This window comes from Coffea arabica, chromosome 5e, assembly GCF_036785885.1.
Source record: "Coffea arabica cultivar ET-39 chromosome 5e, Coffea Arabica ET-39 HiFi, whole genome shotgun sequence".
Lineage (NCBI taxonomy): Eukaryota > Viridiplantae > Streptophyta > Magnoliopsida > Gentianales > Rubiaceae > Coffea > Coffea arabica.
The window spans coordinates 3,271,128-3,298,263 of record NC_092318.1 but is presented as its reverse complement, the minus strand read 5'-3'; the positions used below and the strand labels follow the sequence as shown (position 1 = coordinate 3,298,263).

General features: G+C 36.2%; 2 protein-coding genes and 1 long non-coding RNA gene across 3 annotated transcripts; 2 read left to right on the top strand and 1 right to left on the bottom strand.

The window, feature by feature from the left end:
- Positions 1-966: 966 nt before the first annotated feature.
- LOC113722713 (putative disease resistance protein RGA3) lies at positions 967-3,867 on the top strand. The gene has a single exon (XM_072049480.1). It carries the CDS (start codon positions 967-969, stop codon positions 3,865-3,867), a length of 2,901 nt encoding a protein of 966 aa, XP_071905581.1.
- Positions 3,868-8,110: 4,243 nt separating this feature from the next.
- Positions 8,111-26,844, bottom strand: LOC113722620 (6,7-dimethyl-8-ribityllumazine synthase, chloroplastic-like). Its single transcript, XM_072049479.1, has 9 exons — positions 26,794-26,844; positions 26,676-26,751; positions 26,469-26,590; positions 19,592-19,687; positions 18,815-18,910; positions 10,345-10,423; positions 9,050-9,096; positions 8,711-8,770; positions 8,111-8,125 (listed from the first exon to the last, which is right to left on the bottom strand). Exons 1-9 carry the CDS (start codon positions 26,842-26,844, stop codon positions 8,111-8,113), a joined length of 642 nt encoding a protein of 213 aa, XP_071905580.1.
- LOC140006182 (uncharacterized) lies at positions 14,492-17,525 on the top strand. The gene is made up of 2 exons (XR_011813818.1): positions 14,492-14,727; positions 17,336-17,525. It is a non-coding gene; the product is annotated as an uncharacterized lncRNA (long non-coding RNA).
- Positions 26,845-27,136: the final 292 nt, after the last annotated feature.

The window sequence follows — 27,136 nt, the reverse complement described above, 5'->3', positions numbered from 1 at the left end:
TGAATCAAGTATTACAATTGAAAATTTTAATATCAATCTTCAATTATTCTAAAAATGTCAAAATTCTATGTAAATCAACATATAATATAGTAGAACAAATAAAACAAAGGTAATAAAGCATATTATGCCCTATAAATTAATCATGGGTAACTAAGTCAAATTTCTATTAATTATATTCTATTTTGACATTTAAATATTGATTATAATAAATACTAGAAAATGAATGAATATTCCACTCTAACTTGTATACTAGACACTCTAGAATGATAATTTTTTTCCCTACCATTTCAGATGCAAAGATCTTTCCATTATGAGCATTCTCGCACATGAAATGAGAGGTTAGGGTATCCAATGGGCACTTGTTAAAATGTTTAAAAAGAAATCCTTAACAAATAAAAACAAAAACAACCCTTTAATAGATATCATACTATTGTTATATGACCCTTTTATATAGATCACCTATAAGGTATAGAGTACATACTTTATATGACAAATAACATTATCCAAAAGAAAAAGATACGGTAAGAAATCATGGTCGCGCGTTGCATTTTAGTCACTTTTCATATTTAATTTCATTTCATTTGGGAAAATTGATACTTGTTGCCTTAAATAATCTTTTTATTCAAAAAAACTAGCAATTCGTTTTGTAAATATGAGAGTCCCGACAATTTGTTTTACACTTTTTCACATGTTTTACGCTTTTCAATTAATTCAACAACAAAAAAGAGGGATACACAACTTTGCTTTTCTCTTTATTCTTGTGTGCACGGTTAACGTCAATGTTTTCTGAATCCAAACGCTAGAATAAGGAATGCTTTATTCTTTAATTGAGTGTGCATCAAAGTAAGGAATTTTTTGTGCCATCCAATCTATACATTCCTGGACATATTTGTTGTTTCTAATTCTAAACAAACAAACAGTTTTCCACTTCGAAATACACAAATTTTCAGCTAACAACCATAAACAATGGCTGAATTGATTGTTCCAAAGATAATTGATCAATTAAGTGATGCTCTCATGAAGCAGCTTGGGGAGAAGGTCAACCTGGTGATGGGGGTTGAAGAGGAGGTGGCAAATATCTCCTCTAAGTTGGCAACCATTGAAAAAGTGCTGCATGATGCAGAGAGACGAAGGCTGAAGGACAGAAGTGTTGGAATTTGGCTAGAAAAGCTTGAGGACATAACATATGAGATGGATGATGTGCTGGACGAATGGAACTTCAAGATTCACAGAGCAAAGAATGAAGGAACTAACCAGAATGCCGGATTGCAGCCTACACTGTGGAACAAGGTTCGTTCCTTTATTTCATCCCTTTGTTCTTGTCTCAAACAAGTTCCTGTGCGTAGTGATATAGCTCAGAAAATAAAGAAAATAAATGAACAGCTAGAATTAACTTTGAAAGAGGCAGATCAATTCAAGTTTATTTCAAGTGTGGGGATTCCTGATTCTCAAGATTTTAAGCGAATTATGACTACCTCAATCATAGACGAATCAGAGATCTATGGTCGAGAATCTGATAAGGATGCTTTACTTGACCAAGTTTTGTCTAAGAGTAGTAGTCAAGGAAGAGATGGGGTTCAAATTATCTCTATAGTAGGGGCCGGGGGTAGTGGAAAGACCACACTTGCACAGTTACTCTTCAATGATGATAGAGTGAAGAACCATTTTGAACTTAAAAAATGGATTTGCGTATCAGATCCTTTCGATGAGAAAAGGATCGCCAGAGCAATCCTTGAGAGTCCAGGAAAGAGTTCTCCTGATTCGTCAGAGTTGGAACCACTGCTCCAACTGTTGAAAGAAACTTTTTCCGGTAAGAGATTCCTGCTTCTCCTAGATGATGTCTGGACAAAGGAAGACTCAAAGTGGAAACCTTTCCAATACTCTCTCAAGGATGGTGCTCCCGGAAGTGTAATATTGGTGACAACCAGGAGTCTGGAAGTGGCCAGAGCGGTGGGAACAACTCATACTCACCCGATGGCTCTGATGTCTGACTCTGATTGTTGGCAAATAGTGCAAAGGATAGCATTTGGTGGAAGATCAGAAGAGTGGCGTAAGAAAAGGGAAAGCATTGGGCAGAAAATTGCAGAAAAATGTAAGGGGTTGCCACTCGCTGCGAAGACTATGGGAAGCTTGTTACGGCTCAAAGATACCGTACAACAATGGCAGAATGTTTTGGACAGTGAGATATGGCAATTGGAGGAAGAGTTGTCCCCGGAGCAGAAACTTTTCCCTCATTTGTTTTTAAGCTATAACGAGTTGTCCCCGGAGCTGAAACGTTGCTTCTCCTATTGTGCTGTCTTTCCCAAAGATCATGTGATAGATGTAGAAGAGCTTATTAGGCTGTGGATAGCACAAGGTTATGTTCGCCCAAGACGAAGAGGTGAGAGCTTGGAGCTGGTGGGCCATGAGTACTTCAACAATTTGGCAATGCGTTCCTTTATTCAAGAATTAAAAAAAGTTGAGGCTTACTATGGGTTAAGTGAATATATGAAGTGCAAGATGCATGACATAGTGCATGATTTTGCACAATTTCTCACAAAAAATGAATGTCATGCACTTGATGGAACGGGAAGAAATTCATCTAGTGAAAGAAGACCACGTCATCTAACAATTTTGGAAGAAGGCACTGAGGAGGAGATGTTTAGTTCTCGAGTCGTTGATTTTGGACGGCTCAGGAGCTTTTTAACTTTTCATAGATTTGAAAGAGTAGTTCCCCAAAATCTGTTCTGCCATTTGAAGTGCGTGAGGACTCTGACTTTAAGTCGTTGTGGGCTAGCTGAAATCCCAGCCGAGGTCGGAAGGTTGCTTCATCTTCGGCACTTGGACTTAAGTGATAATCCTTTCAAGGAACTGCCAGAAGCTATATGTGACCTCTATTATCTGGAAACTCTGGTTATCAATTTTTGTCGAAAGCTTTCGTGCCTTCCTGAAAGGATTGAAGGCCTTGTACACTTGAGGCACCTTTTCAATGAGATGACCGATGATTTACGTCAAATTCCACAAGGACTCAGGAAGCTGACGTCACTTTGTACTTTGGCTGGGTTCATCGTCAGGAGCAACTCTGATGATTTGGCAATTCTGAAGGACCTGAACCAACTGGAAGGATTGGTCATTAAAATTGAAGGAGAAGTAAATTTTGGGAGTGCAAAACTTGGCAAGAAAATCAACATGCGTGAAATGTTTTTGTTATTTAGTGATGGGACCCAATTTATAGAAACTCCAAGTTGCATTGAAACCATGGAACCACCTCCAAATTTGGAACAACTTGCGCTAGTTCGCTATCCAGGAGCCCAGTTACCAAGTTGGCTTGTGACGAAATCTCACGCCAATAACTTGACGAGGCTAATTATCAGCAGGCCCCGTAACATCTCATCCTTGCATGCCTTGTGGAAGCTATCATCCCTAGAAGAGCTTAAGATCGGGGAAGCGGAAAAGCTGGAATGTTTGGGTAAGGAATTTTTCGGAGTTACACAAACACTACATGAGAATAGTCGTGATGCTCTTGATACATTGTCAGACTCCAAGTCATCATTCTTAGCTGAAGCAGTGGCATTTCCAAATTTAAGAAAATTACATTTTCGTCACTTCCAAAATTGGACAAATTGGGAAGATTTAAGTGAAGATGACGAAGAAGTTGCCGTCTCTATCATGCCATGTCTGGAGGAGCTAAAAATTAGTCAATGTAGAAAGCTTGAGACTCTGCCACATCACATCCTCAGCAAGATATCATCTCTCAAAATATTGGATATTCAACGTTGCAACAAGTTGAAGGATCGTTACTCTGACAAAACAGGAGATGACTGGAAAAAGATATCACACATTCTTCAAGTTCACATATCTGATGAATACTTTTCTGCTCAAGTATAATTATTCACACACTTTTTTATGTATCTATCATCTTTGAAGTCAAATAATTACTACTTATAGAATTACAACAAACAAAGGCCTGATTTTGTTTACAACAAACAAATAATTACTACTTGTAGAATATGACATGTGCTTAATAATGAATCAAGTGTTAACAGAGCCATATGTATAATGAAAATATGAAATATTCATTAATAGTTTAGAATGATTTTTTTTTTATTGAGAAGATGCAAGTCATTAACTAGTAAATATAATACTAAATTTCTAACAATATCTAAATGTAAACTCTTGAGTTTGGAATTCCATTTATGTCTTGTCTTTTTATCCTTTTTTTTTGTTTTTTGTTTTTGCTTTTGTCCTTTGTTTTCCAGATAATACTCATTGATGGCTCAAAATGAAGCTACAGCAGAAGGCCTTGGGGGATCAACCTGTACGTCAACTTTTCACTTGGGTTCATGTAAAATTTCAAATAATTGTAAATATGGTTGAAAAGGCACATCCATTTGCTTTGTTCAAAATCATTTGTTGAAAGCGTTTGCAACCTTACCAATTTCTAGATTGAATTTCAAGTAGTTAAAAAACCAGTCTTTATTTCTTCAAATTATATTGTCCTATTGTATGTAAGTTTCTGTACATTAAAAAAAAAAAAAAAAGTTTGTACATTGTGCTTATCTGTATAGTGTATTGTTGACAATCTATTATTAGCGCACCTATTTTATGGTATTATTCTAAGGAGTTTTTTGCTAAAATAATTCAGTTCAAAAGAAATATTCCCAAGGTAACTCAATTTGGAAAAATATGCCCTTTCTAATATATTTGATGCCACATGGACTTTCAATGCAAGTTGTTGACGTAAATATCCACTCCTACGTTTCCGTGATATCCGATCCTTGTTCTTACCCTCTTCTTTATTTTTCTGGCATTACAAGATATATTTTATTATATGAGGTGCACCAAATGTACTTCGTACATTAATAATTCCAAGCTTCAGTGTTCCCAATTAGTGTTCTCTTTACAAGAATTTCAATAGTATAAATCATTTGCATATGTTTTACTATTGATAGAAGAACAATAATTTTTTTCAAGCAAAAAGACTTTAAATTTGGGATACATGTTACTCATATTTTGTCATTAATAGTGGTACGTAATATTATATGATCATACAAATTACTTGAAGTACGGTGTTTTTTTTTTGTGTCTAATTTAATCCATTGATCAAGCATTTTAGACACGATTTTCATTTTTTTTTTCAAATATGTCTCCACAAAAATCCCATAATTTTTTTTCTACTTTTTTAGTTGACTTCTTTTCTTTCCTCCTTTCCTAGTAAGATATCCTTATACAATTCATTTTTTTCCAATTGGCTTTTTCCCTTTTTTTCCTCCCTTCTTAGTTCTTACTAAGATACATCCTTATAGAATACCTTTTGCGATAGATTCTTATAGGTGATTTGTTCGACATTAATTTTAGGGTTAAATGCAAAAAATCCCCACAAATTATATACCGAGTTGCAATTTACCCCCTAAATTATAATAATAGGCATTTTGCCCCCTTGAATGATATGTTTGGACAAATCTACCCCTTTTATTTTAAGCATTGTTATATTTCTTTTTTTCCTATCATTTTCTTTTTAAATTCTTCCTTTTTTTTCTTTAAACATTGTTTAAATAAGTAGACTAGATTAATCAAAATTTGTTTATTTCTTAATTTCGTATGTCAATATTTTATTTTAAAAAAATCTATGGAATAAAAGATTTTTTTTCCAAATGTTGAAGTCAATGTCATTTAAGAAATTGAACTTTTCAAATATATAATAACAAAATAGAGAAATTGATTAATCAATTATTAGTAGTATCAATAACAAAAAAAATGAACTACTATTGTTGTTTATTCTTATTTTTTATTTCACTACAAATAACAATTGCTAACTTTTCTTTTTTATGTGATATATAATATGTTACTTTTATTATAAGTAGTTGAGAACTATGAACTCTTAATTAGTTTATAAGTACTTAAATTGTTGAATTACTAGATTAATATATTTTACAATATAAGCTACATATATTTTGTAATAACAAAAAGTTTATGACAAATTATTAAGAATGAATTTAACAAATAAACAAATTAAAAAAGTAGTTTAAAAAATATTAAAATTTTTTATGTAAGTCTTTTCACATCGGAGAGAAATGTTGGCTAGTTCCAAGAGAGAAGGAGAACAAAAAGAAAATAAAAGGGAAAAAATGAAAAAAAGCTAATAGAGAAAAAAAAAGGATTTAAGATAGTAGGGGTAATATTATCCAAACATATCATTCAAGGGGGCAAAATGCCTATTATTATAATTTAGGGGGTTAACTGCAACTGGGTATAGAGTTTGTGGGGGGTTTTTGCATTTAACCCTTAATTTTAAGAAGATAATAGTTATTTATTCACTTATTGGACTAATTTAGAAAAAGAAAAGTATTGTTAATAAAAAATTGAAAGCTTTTTTTGTGAAGGGAGGGAAAAAAAGGAAAGTTTGAAAAGTCCTATCTGGACTAAATAGGTTATGATGGGAATATGATTTAAAAGTATATCACTATGGGAATATTTTTCCAAAACAAAAGTTATTTTGAAAACAAACTCTTATTCTAAAAATAACATAAATTCAATGCGACATATATCCAAAACTGTTAGTAATAAAAAAATCACTACACAATAAGTGCATAAAAAGTTAATCCTTATTCAAATGGTTAAAAGTTAACAAGTTGACAAATTATTCTTTATCTTGTTTCCTTTCTTAAAAAAAAGTTTACATAGATAATTGGAATAACAAAAACTCAGGCTACAAAAATGCATGTACACTTAAAAGGCACCAAAACTCATGATACTTTTATAGTAGCACTGGTAGTTCCAGTAGTAGAAATGACAATGATTTATTAATAATACTTTCTTCTAAAAGTGACTGGACTAATTAGCTTTTTTTTAAAAAAAAATTTTAAGAAGGAAAGGAATGGGATTTGAGAAGCAGGAAGGGGATAAGGTGACTAGAACAAAATATCATAATAAATCTTGACAATTTCATTCACAAGACAAAGTTATTACCAACAGAATTTTGAACTTGAAAGCTTGCAAGACATATCATAATAAATCAACTATTTGCATACTTCACATATATGAAGTATTATATCATCTATCCATATTCCAGAATTGAATATCATCCTTTGGTCATTCACTATTATATATGTTCAATACTTAGTTGAAAATATGCCTTCCCCATCCCTGCTTCCTAATCATATACCCACTTCCTGATAGAAACAATTTTTGAATAATAATTGAAAATTTCAGACATGTAACTAGTTATCTTCAAGTTGACTGAAGATAAAATAAACTTTGACTCATCAGAGTCCATTGTATTTATATTCAACTCCAGTAGTAAGTTATATTTTGATTCTTTCTATATAAGCTGTTATATCATTTAATCCATAAAACTCACATTTTAATTGTGAAATTGGGCAGCCCTAGCCTAATGACTTTCATGATTGAAGTCACTATCTCTCAAGTAGACATTACCTGAAAAAAAATTCCATCTCTGGAGAAGCAAAATTGGTACTTCCCGTTCAGCTTCCAGAAAATCAAAATATGAAAGAATTCCCAAAGAAACAACAGAACCTTGCCCAATGGTACTAGATTGCTACTCAAGTTACCACGCTTGACAAGAAACTAGCACCAATTTTCACCACCAAGTTTGTTTACAAATTAACAAAAATCCCCACAAACATCAAATTAGAAACCAACATAGTGCATGAGAGTATAGAAGAAACTGTTATATGAGGTTTACAAAAATCCCAACAAATATTCCATGTAACCCAATGTAGCCCACGACTGAATGCATGCAGGGAATTACAACACAAAATCTTTGGAGTAAGGAATCCTATTCTGGCTGCTGAGAAGGGTTCAGAAGAGAAGAATTACAACAGTACAAAGCTCTAGTGTTGGCGGACCGCGCCTGCTTCCTAAAATTTCAGATGGTGTTCAAACAAATAAGCCATTTCAATCTGCAATACAACTCAAACAAGGAAACAAATTCATCCTTGGTACCGGATCATGAATAGACATTATTAGAGAGGAAAATGCAGATCAGGAACATTCATTTCTAAAATATGGTACAACTCATTATTTTGTCAGACCAGGATACAAAATGAACATCATGCCATTAAATATGCTATGACAGCAAAAACAGAGTCTTCCCGCAAGAGTTTCTTACTCATAAGATGATGACCTGAAGAAGGACAATATTAAGAGCAACAATCAATCAGAATTTGATTTAGAAACCTACTGACAACTACATGCACTGTCATAAACTAGATACAAGTCGGAACTAATAAAAGCTAGATATTTTAGAGTCCTGCTGAGAAACTCTGGTTGAGAAACCACCAGCATCACAGAGAGACCCACCAATGGTCGTTATGGAGTTCAACCCCTTATTTGCCTTCTAACTCCCATTTTTAACTCAAAAAATAATTTATTTTGGATGATCGATACCTCACTGCTTAAGTAAGAAGGCCCTTTCCAAGCATTCCTATTGGCTGTATGATACTAAATTATATTGAGAGAAGGCCAGTTACAAGGGCAAAACCCAGCAGAGATGGAGAAATTCGTCAAATCACCCCTTTCCAATGCAACCAAACCAAAAAGAAAAACAGAAAAGGTTCTTTATTGATGACATTTGATTTAAACGGAACACAAACCAGATACTATTCAAAAAGCAAGCAATTTGCCAGACAGCAAATAAATACTCCATGGAGTAAAATGACAAGAAAATGAAGAGACAAGAAAGTAACTCAACAAAATGAAATTGACTTACAGCTGTCAGCGCTGTTTCAGCACCTTTATTTCCGGAGTTACCACCAGCTCGATTGAGAGCCTGCATTTATCATAATGTAACTTTAAGAAATGGGGTACCAATGGGAAAAATTGTAGAATACTGGTAAAGATCAGGGCAACAATTTCCGTCAGCATAGAAATTTGACCAAAAATTACCCACAGAAGATTATCATATTCAGCAACATGACAATTATATGATGAACTCTTTTATGATTTTCAATGCAATAACTCCCATGAAAAAGAGTATAGGAGATCAGAAAGGTTAACCATGAGTTTACATTGAGTTGTATTAAGCAAAAGAGAAATTTCATGAATTTACCTGCTCCATGTCATCACAGGTCAAAACACCAAATATGCATGGAACACCTGGAATTCATTGAAAGGAAAATTAAATATTTCACCATTAAGGCACTGTAAATGTTTTGAGACTGCATTCCACGGATAGAATTGTCTGTATTTGAAACAAAAAAATGAAGTTATAAGCGTGCACACAACAAAGCAAGTTGATGATTCCCAAACACCTCAAGTACCTTTTATGAGGAATGTATCTGTAAACTCCTACACTAAACAATTTTCTCATCATCTGACATTTGAGAACATAAGACCCTCTGCTTCTGTGTCTACGAGCACAAAATGGGAAAAACAGGTACAAGCACGATGCAGTTTACTTATTATGAGTTAAACAATTTCAAAGTGGTTCTATGTAGCAATAAACCACAAACATCCTTTAACAGCACAAGATGAGTGCTTTTAACACAAAAACCATCTGTCAACTAGGCAAAAATTGCCATCACTGCTACCACCTATGGATATGTAGTATTACACAGTTACCAATTTTTGATTCCTTTCTTAACAAAACTCGTTTAACTAAGCTGCTGGATATCTAGCTAATACAATCAAATCTACCAAGGCTCCTCTAATGACTATTTCCCCTAGGGCTGAATTCATGCTTTTAGTATTTCAAGTTAGTAAGAATTGTTTCTCCAGATCATATAGTGGTTTAGATAGAAGCCATTCCAAGTATATGAAAACATCAAGATCAAGAAAACTTGCATATCATTTCCATTATTACAGTTTGTAGGTTCACATTTAATGCTTCATTAGGTATTGAAATAAACCATACCCTGGGCTAGTAATCTATATGGAAATGTAGGCAGGATCCGGATAATTCTCTTTCTTGGAAACCTGACCTCTTCCTCTCCCCTCCAAACTTCTCAACAAATATAAAGTAACAGGGAAGAATAAAAGACATCGTATTTTACTTGCTTTGCACAAACTGCATTTTCATATACATTAAAGAAAACAAAGTCACTTCTGATAATTATATAACTGAATCATCTCTCTTCTGCCCCAGGAAATTAACCCTCATGCTTGGTATCCCAAAAATCTGAGAGTCAATAATCGGAAAAAAAAAACTAGGTAAATCAGGAAAATCTATTATAGAAAGTTTGTTTTCTTACACAGCATATGAGGAACAGAAATCTCATGCTAAGCAGTGTACTATGATAATGCATATATAAAAAGTGAATTAGCAAATGTGAGAGATATAATACAGAAAGTTACCGCCAACAGTGGAAAGACATGCAAATTTTGTGTTTGACTGCATTGACTAACCAGAATTAAGGCCTGCAGACAGTACTCCGGATGCAGCCGAATTAGCCACAGCATCATAATGGGAAGTATCGCCTCTAATCTACTGGCCAGAAGAGAAAGTAACAGGAAAAAAAAAAACACATAACATTGATTCATGCACTGACAACTGGCATGAAATAAGGAACCAGTAGCTGGTAATGAAGTTGAATGGTACCATAATCCGGTAATTAAAATGAATGAACTCAAGCCATGAAACCTCATACAAATAACTGAGGATCTAAACAACCTACAAGATGTTTTAGCAGTCATTACATATTTGTACTCTTTAAGAAAAATAAGAATCATAGAATCACTATTTTAAATCAGAAGCATAAAGTTACAAAAGTTGAAGTAACAATTTTTTCCCCAAATAGAACAATTATCATCCAGATGCTCACATATCCAGATTCAGGTTTTCAATTCTTCAAATGAGTAAGAAGAAACATAACCACCATTTCTCTCCTTTTAGAAACTATAAGCAACCTCTTATAGTCTAGCTTTGTCAAATGTTACTAGATGACTAGCCATCATCCAACAGCCAAGATCAAAAAAATATAAGTACAGGGGAAGAAAATAGGTCCACACATGTATGTGCGCATGAGAGAGAGACAGAGATATATATATAGATATATATATATATAGAGAGAGAGAGAGAGAGAGACGGGGAGGGAGGGAGGGAGGATTTTGAGAGAGAGAGAGAGCATGACCTTCTCATTATGTTTTAAGAGTCCAATATCCACTTGTATCCAATTTAGAAAGCAGTAATCACACGAAACGCCAATGCGTCCTCTTTTCATCAGCAAAATCAAAATTGTTTCTCTACTTCCAACTGAAATTTACATTTTCAATTTTTGGAATACAGGGTTCAAATGTGGAAGAAGAATTTGATAATGATGGTTGATTTTATCAAGTTTTATGTGAAGTTAGAGCCATCATCACCATTTAAAAGGTAGGAATTCTATTACAATTAGTAAATACCAGAGAGCCCCCTACTAAATAATCTAGAAGTATATTATCAACTCAAACATAAATCAGAATCACCATGACTGTTGTGAATTTCATTGGAAGAGCCTTAAGTATGTGATTTTGTTTATGGCAGTAATGACAGAACTTTTCCCTATTATATTTGGTGCTTAGAAAATCTATCCCGCCCATTCTACCCTTTATTTTTTTTCCGCGGGACAGCCAATACAATCAAGAAAGGGAAGGAAACGAGTATAACTTAAGGTAATCCTGAAGCTCGCAAGAACAGTCAAAATGCAGATTAAGGGAAAACTTAGAAATCTCATTAGCAGCAATAAGAAACCGGTCCTAAGCAGATATGCTTGAAACAAACAACCTGAAATTAAGTAGCATTTCTGCAAAAACTCTCCGTGCCCTTCTATAATGGAAGTTACATTATATTTGCAATTAGTTCATATCAATTTACTACTAACAAATGTTAAAGACCATATTATATCAACTATTCCACAGAAAAAGCTTCATTTTTAAGCATTGCTAGAAGATTCCTGATCCGAACTACAGTGGCTTACATAGCTTAAAGCACCGGAATCAGACAGCTCCTTCGGCCTATGACCTCAAACAATGGCTCAGGTCTTAAGCCAAAGACATCTTAGGAACAATAGAAAACTATTGTGTCTTAGGTATTCAACAACACTGATCACAACAATGTTTTATCAAAGTTAAATTTATGCTTGTACAATGAAAGGTGCATCTTAGGAACAATAGAAAACTATTGTGTCTTAGGTGTTCAACAACTCTGATCACAACAATGTTTTATCAAAGTTAAATTTATGGTTGCACAATGAAAGGTGCATCTTTGGCCTCATTCTGGTTGTCAGCCAAAAAACAAATGTTGGTTATTTAACTTCCACGAACATGTCCAGTAAACTGCTCCTAAAACAATTCTAATTTTTTGTATTTGATCGAAATTTCCCAAGAAACACTATACATGGCCAAACCAATACTTGACCAAGAAGGTTTGCAGTTTACCAAGCATCAAAGCATGGAAAACTTTCATTAGAGATGACTAACTTAGGTAGATGTTTGTCCTCAGATTCATCTGGACCTGAGGTGTAAAGGCAGTTATGTAGCTAACAGTGTTTCAAAAAGGCAAGGGCTGGCCGTTACTTTGAAACAGAACTGGATATTCTGAGGTAAAGGAGTTGTCAAAGAACCAGTTCTGGCAGTGAGTTACAAAGTGATTTCCAAAGAGTTAAATGGAGAATAATAAAAAAAGACAGAGCCGTTTCAAAGAGGTTTGACACAAAGATGCAGGGATGAACCTGATTCATAAGACTCTAGAAATTACTAATAAGACAAAATGATATAACATCTGATTGCCATCTTTAGGGGAATTAAAAAAAATTATAACACCTGAAAGCCATCTTTAGGGGTGTTAGGCATGGTGTTTTATCTCAGTTGGGGCAAGCTTAAAGCACCAAGCTGTAGTGCGTTAGCCCCGCAAATCTTGAAATTTCAATATTAATACATAGAAACTATGTATAATTTGTTATAAAAAAATATTACTAAATGCTTTAAATTTAAAAAATATCACAGAGAATTATAACAGATGGATAAATAAAACATACACTACAACTTGAATTACCTAATAAATAGGTGTCAAAAACACAATCCCTCCATCAAATCATTATCTATAGATCATCCAAAACTAAAAGGACAACTATCTATCTTTCACTTTATAAACTACTTATTTTAATTATTTTCCACAATTGGAAAATACATACAAGGTTGATCCAAAGCACAAGAAAACCAAAATATAAAGTTGATAGAAACATTATCTTAAGCCTTAAATCACACTACATGGCATATCTATACTAATAAGTACAATGTTTTTTGTAATTAAAAAGAAAAAAAGTTCATATGTAAATCAGAAAAGTAAAGGAGTGAAAAAATGATGGTCCGGTAAAAATACCATGGATTAAGAGATCGAACTGTGCAACAAAGAGAGACCAAGTGAATTTCTAAGTGTATAATTGTAAACGGTCCCACATTACAGAAGCAAATAATGCATGTGAACCTATGCACTATGAACTACAAATTTCAGACTGTGAAGTACTCCTAACGCCCCCACGTGAATGGGCTGGTGGTTGGCGCCTCTTCCTCGGGACCGTTAGGTCCTGGGATCGAACCTCCGCAGCAACATCAGCTCGCCGTGCATATAACGTGCTAGGTCTGGTTGGGGCGTTGGACCGGGCCGGAGTGGGATTAGTCGGGCCGCCTTTACGGACTTGACCCGGACACCCACTCCATCGAAGAAAAAAAAAAAAAAGTACTCCTAGCAAATATGCATTACAGCGCATATGCATCAAACTTTGGGGCACAAAAGCCGTGGCTTATCACCTAAGGCATATGCCTCAACTGTCTTGGCAAACACCCTTCAATACCCAGGCCCCACCTGATTGTCCCAAGGCATTTTCATTGTTGGGCGCATTTTTATAACATTGGCAGCTAATTCTTTATGCCATTTTTTTTTGTGAGGACTCGAAAATTCAGTTAATTTTAAATCCCTAATTTTGGCTAAAATAATTATTTATTTGGATTTTTGCCACGAATAATATTTTCTAGCCTTATTAGACCTAAGTACATGATTTTATAGTTTCGTAATATTTTTAAAGTGTCTCATTTCAAAAATAAAAAAATAAAAATATAGATAAATAAACAAATATTTTCTTATAAGCTTGTTTAGCGAAAAAGTGAAAACGTGTCTAAACACTTTAGCCAATTGGGAGTACAATAAGCTCAAAAATTTGAGACCTATACAATGGTCCTAAAATAGACAATTTTAGGTTTAAACACTCAAGTGATAGTTAGTAGTATGATCGTTATAAGAATTTCTCAAAGGTTTCAATTTTTATTGCGCCTAAATTAGAAATACGTGTTTCCACGTGCGCGCTTAATTGAGGGACTTTGGACAATTATTTTGGGACAATTAAGAATAAATAATATTTATACGAATGTAAGTGCCCTAGAGGTTTAGTGCACTAGTGCAACAAACGTAAGAGAAATCGGACACAAAACGCGCGCGTAGGGCACTAGTTGCAATTGATTTTACGTATTTAAAATATTAGACGTCAAGCGTCTTTTGTACGCAAAGGAAACCAGAACCGCATTTCATTTCTTCTAGCTGCAATGGAAGGATAGCTTGCAGCCGCAGGAGCTTCACCATTTCCTTCTACCAAGCTCACAAAAATCACTACCAAACCTCCATAGATTCAACCAAAACTTCACATACACTTAGCTCTACACTTGGACAACACATTAAGCTGGAAAAGGGAGGAGCTTTCACGGTTCTTCAAGCTTCAAAGGGGCCGAAACTTCTGTCCTAACCAGCCATCAAAGTAGGTAGTAAGCAATTACCTTAAACTTGTCTTATGGAGGTTGATTTATGCATTTGAGCTGGAATCTTCACTTTAGTAGCTTGTATTGTTGGAAAAAGTGGGCTCTATGAATTCCCACTCTTGGGTTGTTGCTGATTTTGTGCTTGATGAAGTTTATGATGTCGGATTAGTGTTTAAGCTAGTGATTTGCTGAAGGAAAATTTGCTGGAAACTCACGTTGAGTGCAAAGGCCAAGTTGGACCATTTTGCCCCTGTTTTGTTCGGCCATTTTAATGCAGAAATTGAGGATTTAATGGCTTGATTATGTTGTTTACATGTTGTAGAAGTTGTGTACAAATTTTCGTTGAAAAATGTTGAGTTTTGGTTGATCAAAAAGAAATTTTTCCCAAAGCTAGTAATCTGGAAACGGTTGCCGTCGTAACCAGACCAGTGTTCGTATTTCGTCCATAACTCCGTACTCCGACGTCGAAATCAAGTTCCGTTAGCGGCATTTGAAACTAGACGTTCCCATGTTTCCAACGGTGTATAATGCACATTCTGGTTTCATGTGTGTGAACCACACCATTCATCTGAACTCGGCTGTCCTGTTTCTCCGTTCTGCCGAAATGATTTGATGATGCTGCAACTTTAGGCTTAATTTCGAGCCAGTTGCATGCTGAAACTTGAAACGATTTCTTCTGTGAAATTTTAGCCCTATGAATGTATTTTCTAACACTATCCCAATTCCGAGTTAAATTGAGGGAGTTATGATCAAAATACGGCGACTGCCTCGTTTTTGAAGACCCTTAGATTTGGACAGATTGCCTTAAGGATTTTCCAAACTTTGGTTGATTGATTAACCACCTTTCCGAGGGTATTTTTCCATGAAATTTGATAGAGAGTTACCTTTCATATGGGAGTATTATACTGCAAAATTTGGTGTCAATCCAAGTCCGTTTCGACACTTAACAAAAGGTCCAAAGTCGGAACCAAATCTGGAAATTTTGTAACAATCTGGAATTTTTCCCAACTTTGAGCTACCGTATCTCGGTACTCGAAACTCCGATTCTTGAGCCGCTTGTTCTGTTCAAAACTTTACTTGCACTTCTAATTGAGTTATAAGTTTCAAGGGCCGGTTTGTAACGAGTGATTTCTGCCGAATTTCCAAAGTTAGCGAAAAACCAACCCGGCTCAATCCTAGTAATCTAGAACAGCAACTTTAGGCTCCCTTTTGAATACCTTCCACTTAGATTCATGGAACGGTATCTTCTAAGGACTTTTAGTACTTTGGAAGACGATTCCAACGGTACCAAATTCATCAAGTTTCGATTAGTAGAAAAAAAGTTATGATTTTTCAAAGATTTGACCAAAAATCGAAAATTTTGAAATTCCAAAGGAAATCCGCGAAGGAACTATTCCACCAGAATCCGGCCTTGAATTCGGCCAGTTTCTGGCCGGATTGTCGGCCGGATTGGTGGCGAAGTTTGAAAAAAAAGGAGGTTAGCCACTGCCTCCAATCCGGCCAGAAATCCGGCCGGATATCCGGCCAGGTTCCGGCCGGATTGTGACGTGGCCAACCCTCCTTCGATTTCGATCGTTCGTTTTGCAATCATTTTGCTCGTACTCGTTTCCAACCAATGATTTTAAGAATAATAATCCGATTTTCTTTTACTTGAGTCCTACACCTTTTAAGAATCCAACTTCAAAGGCAAGTCAAACGAAGTTTTCAAATATTTTCAAACCTTACTCGTGTTCAATCTATCTCACCACTTGGGGACCTATAGTAATTATCTACTATTCGATGTTCAGGCACGCACGAGGACCTCCAAGAGGACCCTACCGTGGAAGTTTGAACTCTCCCTCCAACTTACTTGCTTGCATAACTTGGTGAGTGTCAAGTGTATGCCTACTTGAACTCTAAAGTCTTGATTCATGCTTGACTTACCTGATTACATGCTTAGTCTATTTGATTTTGAAAAATGGAGTCGAGTGTGTACTTAATCGCACTCGTTCTCATTTGGCACGAATGACTCATGTCTAACATGCTCTGCCTGGTTTTCATGACCTAAAATACATGCTTAAACCTGTTGAATGCTTGAGTATATGACATGGTATGCTATGATTGCATACGTCGATGGAGTGAATCTCCTCGACATTTACATGATACATGGGGGACGCCCAAACTCATAGGCCGACCTTGGAACTCGAGCCGGCATGAGCTTGGTCGGGAACCTCGGTGAACCATGAGATTCACATGATAAGCTTGATCTATTGAGAGATCTCGCTTGGCATACTCGTAAAGTATCGCCTTATAAATGTCGTGCGGGCCCGAAGTGGTGTATGGTGAACGGATGAGAAGTAAGTGGTGAACTACGGATATGAAAATATCAACCCGGTTGACGGAGAGTCATCACGGGGAGATATACAAATGATATCGGCAAATGTGGAACTTAGCTCTTGAGAGCTTACATATCCTTGAATTGTTTCTGGTTACATTTTATTGGTGTTATTAATTACTTGCAAGCTATTACCTGAATTGTTATTTGGGCTTGTTATCTGAACTATGTGTCTGCATGTGTGTCCTTGGCCTCACGAGCATTTTGCTCACCCTGTAGATTTGTTTTCCTTAACAGGTTTGAACTCGGAGGTAAAATGGAGAAGCCCTCTTGATGTACTTTTATTTAGGGTTTGCTATTATTTTTGGTTATGCCTTTGGTTCTGGATTGTACCTTTGGGTATGGAAATGTAACCTTTGGACGAAATGTATTTTGTATACCGACGTGTGGTTTGGAGAATGGATGACTATTATTAAGTTTGAACGTTTTCGCATTTATTGTATCTAAGTTATTGGCTTGTATTGTGTGGTCCGACTATAAGTTGAATGGAATTGCTTGAGTCCTGGCGAGAGCTAGGCAGGCGTCCTGCGGATACCCTTTGGTTCGCCTTAGGGAGAAGTGGGGGCGTCACATTTTTTATCTATCACTTGTCAAGTTTTTTATTATTTTTTTTATTTTCTGTATTGTAGAACTCCTTGATAGATTGTATGCCATAGGCAAAGTAGTAGAAGATTACAGCGTCATCCATCATGTGCACATACTGTTTTTTAGTATGTGCCTCCCTATGCACAAGACTAGAAACTTTTAATTCTTTATCTACAGTAGATGGATTCACAGAAGAGTTTTTGGTATTTTGAATTACATCTCTCTCAACATATATTTATAGGTTCAGCTAAAAATCAAGATAGTACCCCATAAATGGTCCAATAGATCAGTCCAACATTAAGCAATGATTCATCCCCCAAACAGAAAGATAGGAAAACATAGCATAAACTCTTGCAAATGTGTGCATTTGTGGTAGTTTTAATCTTCAACGCTGAAGACAACACTTTCCAGTCTAACTGCATAACAAGTTTCAAATTTTATGAACAACTCGGCAAAACTAATATCCATAAGGATTCCAGCCTTCACAGCAAGTGAAGACGAGTAAGGTCTAAATGAGTATAATGAGTTTGTTTAGATAGGAGTTTATTTGGATGATTTGTTTGAGATAATTACTGTAGCACTTTTTGTGATGTGATATATGTGAGATAAAAAAGTGATTGGGAAAATAAAAAAGAGATTGGAATTTGTGAAGCAAATTATTTTATCTCAAATCATCTCTTCCCAAACACACCCAATGTTTTACTGGCAGTGACAGTTCCGTGCATCATATGGAACACTTGACTGGTTCGCAGCTATGAGCAGGTTGATTTAAACATCAAGGATGTCCTCACAGGAATAACTAATAATGTAACAGTTGATCTATGATATCGGTGTAACCATTTTAGGGGCCGTTAAAACTAAGAACACTGGATTCTAGCCAATGTCAGTTACAATTAAGCTACAAATACAAGAGTGAAACAGTAGCAATCATACTTTGTTTTGCGAAAGAGAATACCATTTAATAGCCTGATGCAACTTATAAGCAAACCAAAGAATGCTAAAAAAAATTCACCATAACTAATGCTTCAATTGAATGGGAAAAGAGTATAAGTGGAACATAAACAACTAAATGAGGGAATCAAATCTACTGACCAAGCATTATCAAACAGGAAATAGCTGATGAGTGCTTACCACAGCTCCAATACATAAGATGGCTTGGTACTTTCTTGACTTCCCAAGTTTCTCTGCGACCAGACCAATTTCAAAACTACCCGGAACCCACACAACCTGATGCAAAATGATCATAAGGATTCATATGTAACCCATTAAGAGAAGTTAAAAGGGCATATTTGAGTGATGTACATAATACATTTGGCTAATTTATTTTCTTGCATATTTAACAAACCCCAATTGTAAACTGTGTTACTTCCAATACATGAACCATTTCTTAACTTCGTTAAAAGCTCCCCCAAGATAACAAGTATAATGTGGTTTGATACCATATTGAACCCAAATGTCATTTAATCATCTTGAAAACATGAATCAGTAAGCAAACCATATCCCAGAAAGCTACCAAGAAAAATGTGCTAGTACTTCTAGTAATAGGGAAAATGAAATTGTGTTGAAAAAAAATACAAGTTGATACATTTGCAAGAAAAAAAACCAACATAATAAGGCATCATCAGTTTACGACCAAAATTCTAGGTTAAATATTATAATGTAAAACAAGAATGATTAGAGTTATGAAATGACAAGGCAACTGGCTTGACAGCAAATTTCATAAAGAAAAAACATACCAAGATAGGCACCAAATGAGTATGTAGATTATAACATTTAAGTGATACATGAAAAGTCCAATCAAGGGAAGCAAGATCCAAAATGTAGAAGTCAAACTGTATAATGAAGTCACAACTAACGAGGGTGCAAGAAAAAAGGCAAGAAAACAAATACTAGCTCAAAATTACTTACATCGATATCTTCTTCTTTGACCGAGTACTTTTTGAAAGTGTCCAAAGCTCCCTCCAACAGTGGCTTTGTGACAATTTCATTGAAGCGAGCCACCACCTTTACACACAAAAGAATACAATCTCCAAAATAAAAAAATAATCAAAAAACGCTTCACAACTCAAAAGAAAAACCACATGGAAGTCAAAACAATGCCTTAGGTCATTTCTCTTTGACAAAGTCTAGTTGGATACTATACAACAAGAATCATCTATATTTTACAAGCCTGCATTCTACTAAATCTATTGCATCTTATATAGAACACCTAGTTTACAAAGTGACAACACTAATCAACAACTCCTTCAACTCCCAATATTAGATTTGCAAATAATCAGCCGAAAACCCTAATTGAAGTAAGACAAAAAACCAACTTAATGAAATAACGCTATTTTTAAGAAAATACCCATCAGAACAAATAAAATAGCTAAAATTAAAAAAGAAATCTATAAAATAACTGAAAAAAAAGAATTCCAAAAGATATTTCAGTCACTCATAAGCTATATATCTCTTGTCATTATTTTTCTACCTCTTTTGTACTCAAATAACTTTCGTTTTCCAGAAAATCCTTTGATAGAGCCGTTATTTGGCATCCTTTTGTACTGTTATTTTGTCCTAATTTTGGCTATTCACGGTGCTAAAAATTGGAATTTCACTCATATTCGATATTTGTGTGAATTATAGGTGGTCGGCGTTAAAAATGATCTCACGGGGCAAATTTCCAGAAGACCTTTCATCTCAAGGCGTGGCCACGCCTTGAAAGGTAGACGTTACCGAAAGCCGGACCCTGGTCCACGTGAACCCGAAGCGTGGGATCAAAACTCCAAAGGGGATAGCTTTTTGAATTGCTCCAGACGTCTCTGGCCTTGATTTTCTCTTGTGCGGCGGCTATAAAGAAGAGAGGAAGCAGGATTCACACATCATCAAGACCTTAGCTTTAATTTTCTTTTTCTACTTTTTGTCAGACACTTTCCTGGTGCTGGCTTTTTGTTTTCTTCTTCGGCAGCAATTACATTAGAAATTAGGTAGCTTTAGCTTTTCTTTTTCGGCCGAATTGGTCAGAGACAGAAGATTTTTCTTTCCCTTGCTTTTGGCGTTTGCGTCTGACTCCTTTGCTTTTCGTTTTCGGATCTATTCAATTTCCGTTGGCTTTGGCATTGGACTTGGGGAATCCAGTACGGACTCCCATGCAGAGTCAAGCGAGACTTTTCACTTTTTCTATCTACGCTACTTCACCAATCCAGATTCTTTGATGTTTGCGTGGATGAAATCAATTAAATCGCGTGAGCTTGACCCGATGAGGAGCGGCTAATTTTCTCCTCTATCCAAAGGTTGACGCGAAGGCGCGGTCCATAATATCTGTGAGATCTAATCGAATCTTCATTATTTCTCTCAATTTATTGCTATTCGTGCGTTTCCTGAATTAATTGTTCATGGGTATTTTATTAATTGAATATCAACGGCCGGGTATTTGATTTAATTTAATAGCCTACTGCCACGTTAATTAAATAGAATCCGTAATTGTTCATTTAGTTAGCACCTCGTGGCAACTACCATAATTGGTTTTATGATGGGGAAACGCAAGATCTAGCTTAAATAAACCCTCTTAGCGTGTTTATTGGTTAGGGTTGGGTTCTTCTAACTTTAATGCAATTGGGTAATTAAATTCCTACGGTCGTACCTAAGGTTGTTATCTGGTTAGGGAAGCAGTCAATGGTCGTACCTTGACTGTCGAAAAGGTAAGGAAGAACTGGTTGTCAGAGCTTATTGATAACTATAACCAACCTAGTGACGAATGGGTGAAATATATTTGCATCAATGATCATTTAATTGGACCGTGCCTAAGCAGTTGATCCTTTGGGTAGAATTTTATTAATTGCTATTCTTAGTAAATTGTGCTTTATGAGTTAGTTTTGAATTTTGTTTGTTTTATTTCATTTTTATTTGCCTCCCATTGAAAACCCCCCATACTTCGAACTCTAGAAGAAACGAATTATCCCCAATCCCTGTGGATTCGACCCTACTCACCGCTATATACAAAAATTTGTATTTTTCTCAAGTAGGTATTTATTATTGCACAGGTTCGGCACCTGTCAATTTTTGGCGCCGTTGCCGGGGGCTGGTGCCTGTTTAATTTGTTTCTTTTTTGAGTTCATTTTATTTTCAATTCCATTTTTTTTCCCTCTTATTTTTTTTTCTTCTTTACTAGTTTATGGCTGCTAACACTCCGTATTTTGGTGATAGACTGGATTTTGTTTCCAGGGAAGGCAATAAGGCTTGTTTTTTTGCTAAGTTTGCATATTCAGAGGCACTAAACTCTATTAGAGAGAGAATGGCTGCTGCAACCTGTAAAATTTGTTATGCCAGGGATCATTCAACCGGTATGTGCCCCGAATATCAAGATAATCTGAGTGTTTCACTCAATAATTATGGAGATTTTTCACCCTGGTCTCAAATGTGGTATGACCCTTATTCAAATGGGTATGAGCAAGGATGGTGGGATGATTCCAATTTTAATTATCAACAAAGGCCGATAGATTTTCAACAGCTAGAGTCTCAAGAACCGTCATCCATGTCAGGTATGTCTCTTGAAGAAATAGTTGAATTAATAGCTACTAACACATATCACATTCAACAGGAGGTACATCAACTTCAACAGGAGACACAAAAGATGAGTGAAGAGATGAAAGAAGGAAGGCGTGAATGGGCATCTAAAATGAGCAAATTGATTTCTCCAGTTTATGAAGAATTGCCCTCACCGACTATTATCGACTATGAGGAAGATGAGAGTGCAATTATTCTGACAAATGACATGGTACTACAAGGGTCTCAAGAAGAAGAATCTAAAGATGCAGTTGAAAAGAAAGTTGAAGCGCAAGAATTGAGACCCCAACATCAAATGGTTCAAGTGAATGAATCCAGTGAACAATCTCCAAATGCGGTGACATTTCCTCCATTCTTGAATCAATATTTTCCTAACTCATATTCTTTAATTCCTGTTAGTGAGATTGATTTTATCATACCAGACGATTTTGAGTTTCATGACAGGAGTAAGTTCAGAGCTACAATGGCAAAATATCTCGAACCAATAAATGCTCGTGATGGGGGAGTGAGTGAAGACTTAAGGTCATTACTTGTTTGTTTGGTGCCATCTACTAGTCCATGGAGGACCGTAGTTCGTGTGCTCAAGGATTACTCTATTTACGAGGGTTATCAGGATTATATAGAAGATGAAGCATCGAAACGAGCTATGCGATTTTATCCTCCATGAATAAACATGGTGATGTCTAGCTAAAGACATTAAAGAAAGGCGCTGCTTGGGAGGCAACCCAAGGATTCTTTTGTTTTAGTTTTCTTATATTTTTGAAATTTTTATTAAGTGTTAGTGTCATTTAGTGGATTGTTGTTTTGTGGCAGGAAGCTGGCAGTTGGACATGTCCACTCTAGTTGATCATGCCTAAGGAATGAAGCTTTGGAATTGATGGTCAGAAGACTCTAGCTTCCAAGGCGTGCCCACGCCTTCCAACCCTTCCGAAAACGAAACTTCAGTCTTCTCCTTCCTGTTGGTGTTGCGTCCATCGCCGCCACTGTACATTGTGCACGCAGCCGTCTCACCTCCTCCGCCTTAGTGTCTCACTTTCCCTCCCCGGTGGTCAGGGAAGTTTCTTTTCTTTTCTCCTAGTACTTCATTTGTTTTTTCTACATTGAGGACAATGTAGGTTTTAGGTGTGGGGGAGTGGCTTCCATTATTTCTTTTTCTTTGTTACTCAAAAAAAAATGAAAAAAATGAAAAAAAAAAAAAACATTGTAGTTAGTTGGTTTTTTGTTTATTTCTATGCTTGTTAGTGTTGGGGCATGTTGTTGTGATGAATGACACAATCAAAGGGAGTGGTTATGTGGTCAAGTATGCTAGTTATGCATTTTGTTTCCCTTGGCAATGTCGTTGAATGTTGAATATGCAGGGATTGACCCATTCTTGTAACTTTTGGGGAGCTTTTGAGCCTTGCTTGAGCATATTATTCTTGTTTGCTCTATTTTGTTTGATTGAGTGGGTATCACGCATGGTATTGGCATTCTAGAACTTGCTAGTTTATACATGTCGAGGCCACATTTTTTGTTGAATTGGACGCATTTAAAATGATAAGGGCATTTAGGATTTGACCCTCTTCAGCTAGCTAAAAAAATCAAGCCCTCATCTTATCTCCCAATAGTGAACCAATTTGAGCTTTTGTCCTTCGTTTCTGGTTGTTATCCGTGTTTGTTAACCCAAGACCTCTTTAAACTTTCTTGTTTACCCCTGTGTTGTCAAGGGATGCCTGAACTATATCATTTGTGCAAAGCAAACAAATTTGGGGTTGCAAGTGCTTTTAGATTAGGTGCTGTATGATATTATCCTTGTATAAAGGGAGAGAAATTGGGAAAAGGCCACTGACCAGAGAACTTTGGCTTACAGGGCGTGCCCACGCCTTGCAAAACTATTCCTGAAAAAAAAAAAAAAAAAAAAGGGAACGAGTTCTGACACTTGTACAATGAAAACAGCAAATGGAAACGCCCTACTTGAGAAATTGCCCCGATAAAGCATTGTGGTGGATATTGGACATTCTCTTGACACATTACACCCTATTTTTACCTTCCTATCCCGCCTTTTACCCAAACCCCATTACAACCCTATTAAAGTCCCTTTGATTTATGTGTTTAGTTCACTTGTAAGTGGTGGAGATGTGATAAATGTGCAAGCCTATGGTAATGGCATTCCGTGATGTTGAATTGAGCGTTCCTAGTATTCATATATATTCTTTGCATTACAACATGTCCGGTGTATTCTACTTTTAGTGATGTTGTCGGGGACCTGAGATGCTTGTGTTAGTATAGCCTCTTCCATACCCTCTGCTCTCTTGATTGTACTTCTGAGCTCCGAAATACTTGAGGGCAAGCATTGTCTAGGTGTGGGGGGATTTGATAGAGCCGTTATTTGGCATCCTTTTGTACTGTTATTTTGTCCTAATTTTGGCTATTCACGGTGCTAAAAATTGAAATTTCACTTATATTCGATATTTGTGTGAATTATAGGTGGTCGGCGTTAAAAATGATCTCACGGGGCAAATTTCCAGAAGACCTTTCATCTCAAGGCGTGGCCACGCCTTGAAAGGTAGACGTTACCGAAAATCGGACCCTGGTCCACGTGAACCCGAAGCGTGGGATCAAAACTCCAAAGGGGATAGCTTTTTGAATTGCTCCAGACGTCTCTGGCCTTGATTTTCTCTTGTGCGGCGGCTATAAAGAAGAGAGGAAGCAGGATTCACACATCATCAAGACCTTAGCTTTAATTTTCTTTTTCTACTTTTTGTCAGACACTTTCCTGGTGCTGGCTTTTTGTTTTCTTCTTCGGCAGCAATTACATTAGAAATTAGGTAGCTTTAGCTTTTCTTTTTCGGCCGAATTGGTCAGAGACAGAAGATTTTTCTTTCCCTTGCTTTTGGCGTTTGCGTCTGACTCCTTTGCTTTTCGTTTTCGGATCTATTCAATTTCCGTTGGCTTTGGCATTGGACCTGGGGAATCCAGTACGGACTCCCACGCAGAGTCAAGCGAGACTTTTCACTTTTTCTATCTACGCTACTTCACCAATCCAGATTCTTTGATGTTTGCGTGGATGAAATCAATTAAATCGCGTGAGCTTGACCCGATGAGGAGCGGCTAATTTTCTCCTCTATCCAAAAGTTGACGCGAAGGCGCGATCCATAATATCTGTGAGATCTAATCGAATCTTCATTATTTCTCTCAATTTATTGCTATTCGTGTGTTTCCTGAATTAATTGTTCATGGGTATTTTATTAATTGAATATCAACGGCCGGGTATTTGATTTAATTTAATAGCCTACTGCCACGTTAATTAAATAGAATCCGTAATTGTTCATTTAGTTAGCACCTCGTGGCAACTACCATAATTGGTTTTATGATGGGGAAACGCAAGATCTAGCTTAAATAAACCCTTTTAGCGTGTTTATTGGTTAGGGTTGGGTTCTTCTAACTTTAATGCAATTGGATAATTAAATTCCTACGGTCGTACCTAAGGTTGTTATCTGGTTAGGGAAGCAGTCAATGGTCGTACCTTGACTGTCGAAAAGGTAAGGAAGAACTGGTTGTCAGAACTTATTGATAACTATAACTAACCTAGTGACGAATGGGTGAAATATATTTGCATCAATGATCATTTAATTGGACCGTACCTGAGCAGTTGATCATTTGGGTAGAATTTTATTAATTGCTATTCTTAGTAAATTGTGCTTTATGAGTTAGTTTTGAATTTTGTTTGTTTTATTTCATTTTTATTTGCCTCCCATTGAAAACCCACCCATACTTCGAACTCTAGAAGAAACGAATTATCCCCAGTCCCTGTGGATTCGACCCTACTCACCGCTATATACAAAAATCTGTATTTTTCTCGAGTAGGTATTAATTATTGCACAGGTTCGGCACCTGTCATCCTTCCTCTGAGCATTTTATTCACATTGTTGAAAGCCAGTTAAGAACTTTTTTCCAAAAAAAATGCTTCCAAAGTTGGCCCAGGAAAGGAAAGCACATTTCCTTACAACAAAAAAAGTTCACATAAATCGTTCAATTTGACGAATGTGGAGCTCATCTGTCAAAACCCGCCAAAAATGAGACCTTTCTTTTCCTTATTGAATTCATGGCCCGAAAAAAAAACCGATACTGTAATATTAATTGTCAAGCCAACAATTGGACAGAGGAATTTAATTGACATACTAAAACATCTGAAACAAGATTGGAATATAAAATAAAAAATGCATAGATGAGGGAAAAGGAAAATTGTAATCACACTGACAATGCCAAAGCGGAGACCCTCAGCAGTTGTGAGTGACCCAGTCAACTGTCGAACAGCTGCAAGACTTCCCAGCCAGCCCTTCTCGTCCTCCTTCCTCTTCCACAAAATCCCAAATCCAGATTCTGTAAATTCAGTCAAAAACATAAGTATTGCATCCGATTTAATGGGAAAAAAGAAAAAAAGAAAGCTAATTCAAATCAAGTTGACCTTTTGGTGGTTGAAGTTGGACAGACAGCGATGTAGATGATGATTGCTGGTGTCTGAGCGGAACAGAGATGATGGGCTAATGATTATGCTTGAAGGTGCCACGGGGACGATGATGAACTGAGCGGTTATTAGCAATTGAAGAAGAACAAGAAGAAGCAGCAGCCGCCATTTTCGTTTTGATTTTGATCCCTTTTTTGGCACTTCCTTTCTGTCCGAGTGTTCTTTCTTGGGTCACTGACGTATCCTTAGAACCCAACTACAAGTAGTGGCTAATTTCATGTTTGATTTTGGGATTTATCCTAATATCAACTAGCATCCTAAAAATTTAAGAAATGTCACTTACATTCCCTATTAGTGTTATATGAGTAGAAGTCCTAATTAAAGACGTTAAATTGACATTAATGTTACCCCCAATGTTTTACTTTGAAGTAGCAAAAGGCCGGAAAAAGGTAAAATAAAAT